We start from the raw sequence: 14,424 nt of genomic DNA, 5'->3' as shown, positions 1-14,424 counted from the left end.
TCTTAAGCCAAGAGGTTCGTAAACCGAGGTCTCACTGTAAGCAAAAAAAAATAATCATTCTCCTTCGCTTTTAGCCTCACCGTTTGCCTATTTGTACCCTGAGACTCACTGGATGAATGCCGCATTGTTGTTATTATTCTTTTTATGATAGGCACAAATCTTTTTATGATAGGCACAAATCTCCACTACGACACTTCTTCTGCTTCGTATTGCGGCAGTTTTGGTGAACAAAATGGTATCTTTGGGAAGGTTGCAGACTGAATGATCTCAGTAACAGCCAGCCAAGCAGCCATGCCCTACGGTGGAAGCCCATCATCAAAGCCATCCATCTTTTCACCCCCCCCCCACTTCCCCTTCTCTGTCTCTTTATCCACGGTGGCACTTCCAGCAGATGAGAATGTTTAAACTTCACATATCAGCCTCATTATGAAGCCTCAAAGCCTTACAATGATTCTAAAGGCACTCATTTGAATTTTTAATCACACGTGCGTATGACTGCTGCACTCAGCACTATCCAGACGCAAGTGCGCACTTCCACACCCAAACACTCTCATCTCTGCTCCTAAGCTCTTTCAAAGTGCTCTGCCTTCAAACTTCAAACTTTCTCTCAGCAGAAGTCTCAGGTAATATTGTTCCGGCGTGTTTGAATTTGCAGTGACAAGCACAGGCACACACAGTTCATACTCAATTGTGTTCATAGAGTTGACGTTCGTCCTGGGGCGAGGTGATTGATTTAACAGGTGTTACTATTCGGCGTTACTCTTCTCTTTGAAGTCAAATATGTAGTTGGAGGATATAAAATATAAAATATTATACATACAGTGTCACTTGCTCATGCGGATAAAGCGCTGCTATGCCGGTCCTCCTCACGCTCAGTTACCATGTGCATACAAAGTCCTGGATAAGCTACAGAGACTTTGTCACTCAAGCAATAACAGGGAGAAAGAATCCTTCAGATCTTTCTGCAAGAAATACACCTTTGAATCTGAATTTCTTTGCAGAGAAAAGGGCTTTGAAAATCTAATGCATAAACATTATCTTCTTTCCTCCCGCCCCTCTACTTCTTGCCCCCTCCATTCCCTCCCAGCACCTATAAGCGCAGAAGCTTTTGAGCGACTTTGGAAGAACTTCCCCTTTTCAGAGTCTTGAGGAACTTAAACATGAGGCGGTTGGGGATTTGGATATTGTTCTGCCTCATCAAACACAGAGATGTGTGCCTAAAGCCCCCTGCCAATTCTCTTACTGTCTGTCAACACCTGGTTCTGAAGAAAGATGCTTCTCCTCAAGACTGATGTACTGTAATTTCATATTACGGTCATATACGGTCAATAGGAAGCAGGAAGGGCGGCCCGGTAGTCGAGTGGTTAGCACACCGGCTTCACAGTGCAGAGGTCGCCGGTTCGCGTCCTGGTCCGGCCTCCCTGTGTGGAGTTTGCATGTTCTCCCCGGACCCGCGTGGGTTTTCTCCGGGTCCTCCGGTTTCCTCCCACACTCCAAAAACATGCATGGCAGGCAGATTGACCACTCCAAATTGTCCCTAGGTGTGAGTGTGAGAGTGACTGTTGTACGTCTTTGTGTGCCCTGCGATTGGCTGGCAACCAATTCAGGGTGTCCCCCGCCTCGTGCCCGAAGACAGCTGAGATAGGCTCCAGCAACCCCCGCGACCCTAATGAGGAATAAGCGGTACGGAAAATGAGATGAGAGATGAGAGGAAGCAGGAAAATTGTCAATTAACCATGTAGGCTCATGGTTCGTTTAGTGCAAAATATAGTGATGAAAGAAAGAACAAAAAAGACGAGGAAATGAAACTTCACAATGTAAATGGTGGAGGCAAGAAAGGGTGTGTTGTTTTTGCACTTTTGGAAGCGACACATCCAACAAGAGAAAATGCAGTAAATGGCAGAAGGAAACTTCTACAACATCATTTTGCACAAATTCCTCGGGTAGTAAATGAGTCCTGAGCTATCCAAAAAAACGTCTTTGATTGGCACGGCAGCACGTTCTACCAATGACGGCACACAGGCTCGAACTCTGTTGTGGAGTACTTGCTGTGTCCACTCAGGGGTTTTGCAAGGAGCCTGGATGTGTCGGGGTTGCAGCTGTCACCTGCAGGCCAAGAAGAATGTTCATGCTTTAATGGAGAGAACATTAATTTTGTACACGTTTTCTAAATTTGCATCAATAAACGCGTCATCTTTTGGTGACATTATCTCATTATGAGTGCAGTCAATTGGACCGATTACAATTGTGAAAACGGGCGTGGCCGCAAATTTTGTTTTGATGTTGGCCTGCTCTCAATGTATGTGAATTTACAGCTCATATTGATAATACCGTCATAAAGAGCTGTGTTGTTCAAGACCTAGTTTACTTGGTCTTCATGTATACAGTGTAAGCTCAAAGTATATATGTTAAATATAAATATAATGCACACATGTCAGTTCGTTCCCTCTGGTTGGGTTTGGTTGCCAAGAAGGTGAAGGTAGCAGCGGGATGATGTGGGACCGTTGTATAAACTGCTGTAATGTTGGAGCCAATTCTGCATAAGAATCCATGAGCACGGCTTTAGGCAATCAACAGTAAATACAGCGGCGAGCCGTGCATATCACGCCTGGGCCTTCAGTAGTGCTACATCTGAATCAATCGATCGACTGTAAATAAAAGTATGGTGTGATTTACTAGAGGGTACAGTTAGCTAGGAAAAAAAATGTGAAGTACTGTCATTAAACTTTTTGAGATGGGGTCAGAAGTCGCTCTTTCACACCGCAGAGAAGATTGAACAGGACTGGGAAGCATTTCCGACCTTTCTTAATGATTGAACAAGACTGGGAAGCATTTCCGACCTTTAATGATGTCCATTTTTTTAAGTCCATCTCGAAAATGGCTTTAACAGTAAATCTGAAACCAAATCCATTTCTTCTCCTTCAGCGATTGTGGGTTGACAAAATGGGAATTAAATCAACACGATTTATTTGTTTATGCAGGTCGATACTGAAGCAGTGTGCTAGCTCTGGCCAGTATGCCCTTGTCACTAGCGGCTGGTATACTATGATTGACAGGTGATGAGCCAATCATATTTTGCGAAAACTTTGAAGTTGCCCAGGCCTGCGAGTAGGCCCTGCACGTCACCAACTCGAAATCTGATTGTTAAAGCAGACATTAAAGCAATAGAGTCAAAGACACCGCATTTAATGAGATAGGGCCGCAGAAACGATTGTGAAGGCATCCATCTGTTGAGCAATGCTGATTTATGTGTTCATCAAGGTGAAGTAAAGTTCCAGTGAGTGGAAAAAAAATCCAGAAGTTCTGTTACTGGACTTATTTTGTCAAGCACCATGTTTGAGAACAGGTAAACAAACAGGTCTAGTCCTTATGGGTCAACAGCTGTTTTGCCATCTTTCTCCAAAATAACAACTCAAATGAGCTCATCAGCAAACTTAGGACTGCAACTTCTATCATTAAACTGCGGAACAAATTCTGAGAATGAGTGTTGCAATTCTTTGGATTTCGAATCAGAAAGCCTTTAATAGGGGTGCATGTAAGACTCAAAGTAAAGCTTTTCATTAAAAACGCAAAGGCAAGTAAAGAGAACAGTGAGGCATCTTTTTGCTGCGCCAACAAACGGCAAGTCAATTTATTTTCCATTTGAAAGAGTGATGACATCATTTTAATGGGAAGGGACAAATGCTGTGAATGGAAGGCTCAGAATTTTTCAGCCGTTCCTTGCACTTGCAAGCTTCAGCACTCTGGTGGAATTGTGGCACGCAAATAGGCTCCTGCTCACCAGCTGTGAGGGTCTCCGAATTCTGTGGAGGCCAAAGAGTAGGCATGGGTTTTTCTGTCCTCCAAATAAAGTTGCCGGTTTTGCTGCCGACTTACCTTTGGAGGGTAAATTTCACACTCAAGTTCTCCTACTTGTTTGTGAGAGTTGTAATAGGCGGTTTGGCAGTAGGCATGATTCTTTCAGAGAAGGGAGAAAGAATTCAGTGCTTTGGAGCTTTTAACAAATTGTCAACCAGGACAAGACTGTTGTCAGAAACCCTATCAAATATGTTTGAGAAACTCAAGGCAAAAAACACGTATGTAGTCCTTATAAAGCCTGATCTAGACAAGCAACTCACAGCTCGGTCAGGGCAGAGAGGCGTGCAGGCTGCAAAATTATGCATGGCCTCTTGGGGACATGTGGTTTCCACTAGGGCAAACTTGAGCCATGTGACAGTGCCGATTGTTGTCATGTACTGCAAAAGCAAAATAGGACGCATTAAAAGAAGACTGGGCTGAAATGTGAAAGGGGTGGAGTGGTCACCTCCTCCGTAAGCTGAGCTACTTCTAGCAGGGAGAAGTAATTGCGGTGGTTCATCTTCTGATTGAACCTGAGCACCGCCTCCTGCACGGCGCTTACACCAGTCTGGTCATCAAGAGACAACAACTTGGGGCAGGAAGGACAAAAGGTCATCATCTCATCTTTGGTGTGATCTGGTCCCAGAAAAGAACACATGTTCACTGCCATGGATTGATTTTAAACCACTACAGCTCACGAGTGAAAAACTAGCTGTATTGTATAACCCTCCCTGCCTTCTAAGTTATAGCCAAGTAAAATGCACACTTAAAAATGTGATCTATAATAAGAAGACATTTTATTTCTAAGCGGCTTTCAAAACTCTTGAACACACTTCAGTCATGGGATAACAACCTTTTTTTGTGCGGGTGAGCAGCTGCAGCCATTCGTGGCAGTGTTCACTCTACCCTGAACTAACACAGCAGCAAAGGTATGAAAGGAAGAGGAAAGGAAAGAAAAAAGTAGAAAAACAAAATACTGTAGCCATTAAAAAACATGGCACTAATCAAAGTTAACAATTCCTTTAATTCAAAAAGAATGTTATATTTCAAGTTCGTTTGATCTTCTAATTCAACATTAAGATGGCACCAACAGTCCCAGTCACCCTCTAGGAGTTGAACATAGCCGGTTTCAAATTCTGAGGACTGGCAACATTTGATATTTGGAGGGCAAAAAAAAAGCAGATTCCAATGGCACAGCTACTTGTATACATGCATGTCCATAATGAGGAGAGAAGAGAGACATAAAAAGTACAATATTGTGTCGGCAGTTCTTGACCTTGTCTGGTTGTACAGTCGTATCGGGTAATTTTGGCCACATCCCACATGACCCAAAATTCAACACTGCAGCTTGCCAGTGCGCCCTAAGAGACAAAAACTCCGTTAGCACAGAAACACACAGCAACTCGCAGGACCGAAGAAATAACCACCCTCTCATTCCGTTGCCACAGCTCACATTGATCCACAGGTTTTGGGTTAGTGAAATGACATTTGGTCTGCAGCAGCTTCACATTCAGATCAATGTGGCAACCTCCAGAAAACTGCAAGGAGACACAGGCATTACCGACTTAAATGCTTACGGCCTTTCGGCAGTCATCATTGAAAAAGACAATGCATTGAAATGATAAAGAAAAAACACAAACCTGTTGATAATTGCTGCTTTGGATCTCACGCAGGCTGAACTTATAGCCATGCTTGTGATGGCGGTTGATATGCTGGATAGACATATTGGCTGCCACCATCACACTGTCCTCACGGCATGTCACAGAAAGCAAAGGTTTAGTCGCCACCAAACCAGGAAGAGCCAAAACACAACACAGAAAATAAGTCACTGTTTGCATCGCCATCATGTCCAGCCTTGAGGAACCACAACCAGGAAATATCATACCAAAACTCACACATACTTTTTAAGCAGGCTGAGGAGCTCCAACAACCAATCGCAGAGGACGACAAACACCTGACAACTGGCTGCTAATTAGCTGTGGGCCTGCTTTCAATCAGTCACCAGGGCAACACTTCATATGTCTCAGTTGAGGAAAAGTGAACTGGGCTCTAAATTTGAAAAAGAAGATTTTTACAGAGTAAACCCTTTTTTCGAGAGAGAATGTGTATACTTATCATTTTAGGAATGACACATTAGCATGTTTAGTGGATTCCTGTTCGGTGCAGGAACGTGAACCAGCCCAACAGAAAACAGGCAAAAACTGAAACGATTCCACCCTCCCTGATTAGAGTCATGAAAGCATTTTTTAAACTTGAAAATGTGGAAATAAATAAAACAATTTCAAGAATGCTTCATTTTTCAAATAAAAAAAATATTAACAAGTTATTTGGAAAAGAATAGTATTTTGTTTTTGAGTTGTAAGAAATCAAGAAGATGTATGAGAATATTTGACAGAACAGTGAGGACTGGTTATCATGGCCGATTCACGGTGCACATTCTCCCAGCATCTGGGTGGGTTTTCTCTGATTTCCTCCAATATTCCAAAATCATGCGTGGCAGGTTAATGGAACACATAATGGAAATTGTTCCTATGTGTGATTTTGAGCAAAAAATGGGTGTTTATTTATTTGTGCCCTGGAATTGGTTGGCAACTAGTTCAGGGTGCCCTCATGCCTACTGTCCAAAGACAGCTGTGATAGGCTCCAGCATGGCCGCGACCCATATGTGTGTGTGTGTGTGTGTGTGTGTGTGTGTGTGTGTGTGTGTGTGTGTGTGTGTGTGTGTGTGTGTGTGTGTGTGTGTGAGTGTGTGAATGCGTGTGCGTGTGTGTGTGCGTGCGTGTGTGTGTGTGTGTGTGTGTGTGTGTGTGTGTGTGTGTGTGTGTGTGTGTGTGTGTGTGTGTGTGTGTGTGTAGGTGGGTTTGTGTGTGCATGGGGGAGTGCGTGTGTGTGCATGTGTGTGTGCGTGCGTGTGCGTGTGTGTATGTGTGTGTGCATGTGTGCGTGTGCATGTGTGCGAGTGCACACTCACACGCATGTGGAGTATTGCCACAATGCAGGGGTGGGATGACCCTTATAAGCCCTCTCCACCTTTCCTTGGTTCTATGGGAACCTGCACAGTGCTAATCCTCCTTTTTGGCTTGAGAACCTCTCCCAACAAATCATCCAGCTCTAAGGCCCACTGTTTCTCAAGTGGGATTCTGCCTCTTTTTGCCAAGTCGCACCAAAAAAAGTCTTCCTTTCTTCTCGCTTTTCTGCTCCACATAAAATAGCTACCCAGTGTGCGGCAAATCCCACTTGCCCCTATCTCTTTTCTTCTTTGGGCCAGGGAAGGAGAATTGAATAGGTTGTGGATAAGACACACCAGCAGGATTGTCAAGTTGAAGATAGAAGTTGAAGATGACCCCTTTTGAAAATTTCGGCAAGTGTGACTAATACTGTTAGAGGCGCCATTGTTTGATTGCAAGCAAAGAGCAAAATGAGTATGAGAGAGACTGCACCTTTTCCAGAAATTCCATTTAATTGCTCCAGTGTGTACACACATGCAGTAATATATACAGTATAATAAACTGTAGATCACTGGATTTAACTGAAATGGCAGGTCTCTTGTTCTCCCCTCTGAGTTCCTCTCTTCCAAGTCTTTGCAGTGTTTCTTTTCATGTTCAGTTCCTTATTCTACAAATTCCTATTTGAAATACAACTATTATCTCAATAAACCTGGGACAGTTGCAGTAAAAGACTTGGAAAGTTGAAGAATGTTCAAAAACACCCACGTGGAACACTCCACGGGTTCTTTATTATACATCTTGTGTTCATCGGGGTTGAAGCTGACCTGAAGCTTTTCCGTGCAGCAATTTTTGGGCGAATGGTTTACAAGTAGCTCAGAAAAAGAAACAGCACCATTTTGTGAGAAGCAAGAGCCATAGGAGATAACTTAACACAGGAGATAACATTACCTTTTACTATGCCCTTCTGCACCTTCCTTCCGTGAGACTTAGCGTGCACTGTTGAAACCTCAAAGAGGAAGTAGGCACAGTTTATGTTGACAGACTATGATACACAATGTACATGTATATCCATTTCATGGTGTCAATTGTTTGTCAGAAGGCAGTGGTTGTGAAGAACAAGAGACCATTATAATCTTGATGAATTTGTTTGTGCATTTGATTTTGTTATTTTGATGGACTATGATTGTTTTTCCCTCTGGAATTTAGTTTGACTAACAATTTTGGAGTAAATATTTCAATATTTCAAGTATATTTTCTCCCACAACTGAAAACTGAAGAAACTGAAATATTTTGCATTTCTAAGGAAACAAGGACTTTTACCAATTTTTAACTTTGTTGCAATGTCTGCAATTGTGCCTGAGGCTAGAGACTTTGCAAGTCCTCTTTTTTTGCTGAGGTCATGTAAGGTCCTATTAAGTTGTACTACATTCAGTCTGGTGACAACACGAGAATCTTCAGAGCTAACCAAGAATCCGGTGCACCATCAACACCTCCCCACCATCAAGACATTCTGCATATTTACCTGGTGCTTCTTATTCACAGTTACTCGGCTGATACACGTTCTCAGCACCATCCATTTTCACAGCCTCCTTCCAGTGTCATGGAAAAACCTGACTGCGACTGTAGCAGTTTTTGGGTCTCGGATGTATCTCGGTGCCACACCAAGACTGCAGTTTATCGGGCTGTTGTTGTGTCAACTCTCCTCTACAGCTGCGAAGCATGGACCCTGTACAGTTGTCACCTCAGGATGCTTGAGGCCTTCCACATCAAGTGCCTACAATGCATCCTTGGGCTATCCTGGAGAGACACAGTCCCCCACACTGAAATACTCTGCAAAACCAACGTGCAGTTGGTTTTGCATCAGCATGGTTTGGGACTTGTAATAAAAAATAGTCTCCTACTAAAACGCCCAGAATCACCGATTGGCATAAGCGAAAGGCTTGTCACTTAGGATCCCTCTGGCTAATAAAAGATACCCCACCCTTCTTAGTGCTTATGCACCTACCTTACCATCAAAGGAAGACGCTAAGGACATCTTCTATAAGGCATTAGATGAGGTCCTCCGCAGCATACCTAAGGAGGATAAGATCTTCTTGCTGGGCGATTTTAACGCAAGAGTGGGGCAGGACAACAAGGTGTGGAGTGGGTGATTGGTGGGCATGGCATCGGGCATGTCAATGCAAATGGCCTACGGCTGCTAAGTCTTTGTGCTGAGAATGACTTGACCATCACAAACACCATCTTCCAACTGAAAAACAAACACAAAGCATCCTGGATGCACCCAAACTCTAAACATTGGCACCTGATCGATTACACCATTGTGAGACGCTCCATCTCGGCCGTCGCCTGGCAGGAGGCCCCAAAAAAAGACCAAGTGAAGACTGCCATGAAAAAGTGCGGCCTGAACCCGACCGACCCAGCTGGAGGACATTGCAGCTCAACGCTCCATCTGGCGGCAGCTCCTCCAACAAGGCATACAGAAACTTGAGGAAGACCGGGGTGACCGAAGGACCAGGAAACGTCAAAGGAGACATCATGCCAGTGCCATACCCACAACCCCAGTCAATGCCTTCACCTGCTCTGCCTGTGGCAAGCAGTAGCAGTCACATGAAATGGTCCCACAAGAAGAAGTAGAGCTGGACTGTCATCATCGGACATGATGGACAACCTTAAGCAAGTAAGACATTGTAGCAGTAGAGGAATGAGCATGCCCGCCACAACATATTTATATGTGAAAATACGTATAAGTAACACGAGGCCTACAATTGGTGCGTTGTATGTAGCATTCGATGTCACGGCCTTATGCCAACAACGTGGCACACTAGCATCGAGAGCATCCAGCATATTTTGTTCAGATAATGATGAAACTACGGTGACATAGATTGGATTGGATTTGCCTTTATTAGTCTCACAGTGGAGAAATTTACATTTCACAGCAGCAAAGTGATGAAAGGAATGAAAGTAGAAAAACAAAATACATGAGCTGCTGGAAAGGCAGCCACTCTCGCGGCGCCGTCTTGAAGTCAAAAGAACAAAAAAAAAAACTAAATAACAAATAATATGACAGCATAGAGACAATATGACAAAACAAAGACACAGAGAGACATTCATTCTTCAGGACTTGCTGTACCCTCTTTGTGATGACATGAAGCAGTTCTAGATGAAAGAGGAGAGGATCAAAGCGTCTTTCCACCAGTGGATCAGGGACATCATGGTGGAATGTGCACGTCGACTACAAGCTAAATGTTGAAAGCAAACACGCAGCTGTATCATCCATTGACGAAAAGACATTGTCTCACATCTCCTGTTCCACATAAATCTGCTTCAATTCCAAGCCGCAACAGTTCCACATACGCATCGGCGCTCTGCGCTGACGCTCCTTTCTTCTTATTGGATTGGTCTCCAGAATCGTATTTTCGAGACTGTTGTCACCACCTTCACCATAATTCATGGGCCAGTGCAGTCAGCATTACTCGATGATTTTTATAAAATCGAATTAAATTGATACATACAGCTAATACTGCAGCCCCAATTCTATTGTAAACGCAAAAACACATGTGCAGCGATGCATTTGGGCCGCCCCATTTACGCATTTTGACAGCCGCTAGAGCAACTTTGTAACTCCACTGCGCCAACACCGGCGCACATCTATTACGATTGGCTTATATTGCTACGTGATCTGTGCCTCATATGACATACTTCTTTTAAAATAGCTACAGAAATAAATTTAGTTAAACAGCAGTTGAAAGCTGTTCGTTTTGCTTGAGAGGTTTTAACTTTCGTTGTGATTCGCTGGAAACTGCTGAGATAATATAATCGAATAATCATTTACCCATGATGCATTGCAGTATTTACATCGAACGACATCGACATAAATGGTTGCATTATGGAACGAGAGAACACCAGTAAAAGCCTAAAGATATTAAACACAAACATATTTTAATTTTTTTTTAGTTTTTTTCAAGAAGCAACGGAGTGCCAATTCGTTTCAGCAAACTGCTGTTAACAATTCAAATTTAGAGGAAAAGGGACATTATTTCAGAGCTGTTGCAGCACATTGGAAATCTTCCAAGCAAAGAAATTTAAGGAGACACGAATAAGAAATATTGTGCTAAGTCTGTTCTCTTTGTCATCTCTGTACTGTAGCATATCAAAATAGCACAGCATTTATTGTGTAGTAACTTAAGAAAATGGAAATAGTTTGTTCATTTTATGTATGAATAAATTATTCGACTTGAAAAAAGGGCGGCCCGGTAGTCGAGTGGTTAGCACACCGGCTTCACAGTGCAGAGGTCGCCGGTTCGTGTCCGGTCCGACCTCCCTGTGTGGAGTTTGCATGTTCTCCCCGGACCCGCGTGGGTTTTCTCCGGGTCCTCCGGTTTCCTCCCACACTCCAAAAACATGCATGGCAGGCAGATTGACCACTCCAAATTGTCCCTAGGTGTAAGTGTGAGAGTGACTGCTTTATGTCTTTGTGTGCCCTGTGATTGGCTGGCAACCAATTCAGGGTGTCCCCTGCCTCGTGCCCTAAGACAGCTGAGATAGGCTCCAGCAACCCCCGCGACCCTAATGAGGAATAAGCGGTACGGAAAATGAGATGAGATGAGATGAGATTTGAATTAAAATTGTTTGTATATTAGAAATATAGATTTTAGACAAATGATGTTTTTTATTTGCAATTTAGAAATATCATGCTCCAATGCATGTATATTGTTTTATTCCAATCAGTTTTGTATCATTGGGCAATCTAGTTAAATCTGGCCCCATCCATTTTAGACTTTTAATAGCCGATTCAGAAGCTGTGATGTAATCTATTGTAGGTATAGTTTTAGGAAAAACTGAGAAATTTAAACCTTTGGTAAGTATCGCCTTTTCTGTCTCTGAGAGATCTCTGTCTGACAAATGTTTTATCCAATTCTCCCTTGCAAACTGTTCTAGTATTACTAGTATAAGTATTACTGGTAACCAGTATTACTGGTAAAAATTAGGAATGAACAGTTTGCAAGGGAGAATTGGATCAAAAATTTGTCAGACAGAGATCTCTCAGACCCATTGTTTGTAGCATTGACTCCTCTACATACAATGTAGCCAAATATTTAAAAACTATTTTAGCTCCGTTGGTTGGTAACACAGAATATCACGTAGAGAACACCACAGGGTTTGTAGAGAGGATCAAAGACCTCATATTGGAACCTGAGGAAACTTTGGCATCATACGATGTGACTTCTCTCTTTACATCTGTCCCAACCCCAGCAGCAGTCTCAGTGGTGAGGACGAGGCTGCTGGCGGATGTTTCTCTGCATGAAAGAACCAAACTTAAACCGGATCACATCTGCCAATTATTAGAAATCTGCCTTAATACTACGTATTTTCAATTTCGGGAAAAAAAATTATAAACAAATTCATGGTTGTGCTATGGGCCCACCAGTTTCACCCATAGTGGCTAATCTTTATATGGAAGAGATGGAGAAACAGGCCCTCACATCCTTCCCAGGGACAAAACCTAGACACTGGTTTAGATACGTGGACGATATTTTTGTCATAATTAAGAAACAAGAAATTCAATCCTTCACAGATCACCTCAACTCTGTAGACTTCAACATTAAATTTACTCGTGAGGACATTCAAGAGAACCAACTAGCCTTCTTGGATTGTAAAGTAATTATAAAAGAGGACAGAGCGCTAAAAACAGAAGTCTTTAGGAAGGCTACGCACACTGACCAATACTTACTTTTTGACTCTAACCACCCTTTACAACACAAACTAGGAGTTATCAGAACCCTCCAGCATAGGGCTAAACTAATACCAACTAGCACTGAAGGTAGAGAAAAGGAGTCAAAACATATCAGGAGAGCACTCACTAACTGCGGGTACCCTCAGTGGTCATTCAACAAATGTCAGAAAGAAAGAATAGGGAATGAAACCAATAATTCTCAAGATACAAAAAGGAGAGGAGTAGCAGTACCGTACATTGCAGGAGTTTCTGAAAAATTACAAAGAGTCCTTTGGCAACATAAAATTCCTACCTATTTCAAACCGATAAACACGTTAAGGCAAAAATTAGTGCATCCAAAAGATAGGCTACCAAATGAAAAACAAAGTAATGTAGTTTATTCCATACATTGTAAGAATGAAAACTGTAAAGAGCAGTACATTGGGGAGACTCAACAAATTCTCAAAAAAAGACTTTATCAACATCGCAGGGATAATATAAGTGGACCTCAATCGGCAGTACATTTGCACCTAAAAGCTAGCAACCACTCATTTGACGACAATGAGGTTAAAATCTTAGCGAAATAACATAGATGGTTTGAAAGGGGGGTAAAAGAAGCGATTCTTATAAAACAACAAAATCCTTCATTAAACCGGTCTGGTGGGGTGGTGTTCAATTTGGATCGTTCATACAATAGCCTGCTTAGGCAAAACAGGTGAGGCAACTTTCGTAATGCTGATGAGGGTCGTTATGCTGATGAGGTGATACCGGTGGGAGTGGGGGCAATAGGCCAGTCGTTAGTCAGGAATGTAGGAACAATCAGTGGGGCCACAGGGAGGGGTCCTCTGCCACCCCAACCTGAGAGTAGGGACCTATCATAGCTGTGTCTGGCGCCACCATGTCTGGACATTAGGGATATATAAATAGGGCTGATACGACCAGTCAGACTTTAGTTCGCTGACGAAGCCGCTTGGATAGGAGGCAAAACGTCCGAAACCTTCAAAATTGTACAGATGACGGCTGAAGAAACCTTCTCATCGATGGTCCACTCCTGTACGACTGAGAGCTTACACAGACGTATGTTTTAAATAGCTATTAGATTCTTATTCACTCTCATATTATTATGAGAATAATAAAGGATACAATGAAATCACTGGACGGTATCATACATACATACAGTGAGAGGGTGAAAATGCTTTTCAAGAGTAATTGAAGCAACACTTCGATAGGCTGCATAACTTGTGGTCCAACTAGCATCTCTTCAAAACAATTGTCTTCCTATTACAATGTATATATATATATCTCATCTCATTTTCCGTACCGCTTATTCCTCATTAGGTTCGCGGGGGTTGCTGGAGCCTATCTCAGCTGTCTTTGGGCACGAGGCGGGGGACACCCTGAATTGGTTGCCAGCCAATCGCAGGGCACACAAAGACATACAACAGTCACTCTCACACTCACACCTAGGGACAATTTGGAGTGGTCAATCTGCCTGCCATGCATGTTTTTGGAGTGTGGGAGGAAACCGGAGGACCCGGAGAAAACCCACGCGGGTCCGGGGAGAACATGCAAACTCCACACAGGGAGGCCGGACCGGGACGCGAACCGGCGACCTCTGCACTGTGCAGCCGGTGTGCTAACCACTCGACTACCGGGCCGCCGTTCCTGCTTCCTATTGACCGTATATTACTTTTGGACAGTGGCTCTCACACTCACTAGTCCCCGGCCTCCTTCCTTACGGCTTGTGTACAGTCTCAGGGTGCTGGACTTGGGATGGAACCCTCCATGCATGGTGAGGAGTTTTCGGTTTTTAACATCGGTGGTCTGAATCCCTTCCTTTGGACACTTTATTATTCCTGCAGGGTATCTGATCACTGGCAGGGCATAGCTGTTTATTGCCCTGTCTTGTTTTTGCCATTGAGCTGG

At 43.2% G+C, this 14,424-nt stretch overlaps 1 protein-coding gene and 1 long non-coding RNA gene across 3 annotated transcripts in view; one reads left to right on the top strand and one right to left on the bottom strand.

Moving 5' to 3' along the window:
* The window catches only part of LOC148892225 (uncharacterized), a 37,327-nt gene that overhangs the window by 11,807 nt on the left and 11,096 nt on the right, over nt 1-14,424 (top strand). The gene's annotated exons all lie outside the window — the stretch shown is intronic.
* Nucleotides 3,566-5,882, bottom strand: LOC148892226 (antihemorrhagic factor cHLP-B-like). Of its 2 annotated transcripts, XM_089006277.1 has the most exons (8): nt 5,739-5,882; nt 5,478-5,580; nt 5,265-5,375; nt 5,114-5,198; nt 4,304-4,473; nt 4,119-4,235; nt 3,877-3,957; nt 3,566-3,803 (listed from the first exon to the last, which is right to left on the bottom strand). In XM_089006277.1, exons 2-8 carry the CDS (start codon nt 5,574-5,576, stop codon nt 3,660-3,662), a joined length of 807 nt encoding a protein of 268 aa, XP_088862403.1. In that variant the 5' UTR covers nt 5,577-5,580; nt 5,739-5,882; the 3' UTR covers nt 3,566-3,659. The 2 variants fall into 2 exon arrangements, with proteins under 2 accessions (XP_088862403.1, XP_088862402.1); XM_089006276.1 differs by lacking the exon at nt 5,739-5,882 and having other exon boundaries at nt 5,478-5,681.

The sequence above is a fragment of the Hippocampus bargibanti genome, linkage group LG10 (assembly GCF_051943395.1).
Source record: "Hippocampus bargibanti isolate YZ-2025 linkage group LG10, ASM5194339v1, whole genome shotgun sequence".
Lineage (NCBI taxonomy): Eukaryota > Metazoa > Chordata > Actinopteri > Syngnathiformes > Syngnathidae > Hippocampus > Hippocampus bargibanti.
Note: the sequence above shows the minus strand (reverse complement) of the source record. Positions and strands in the feature narration are given on the sequence as shown.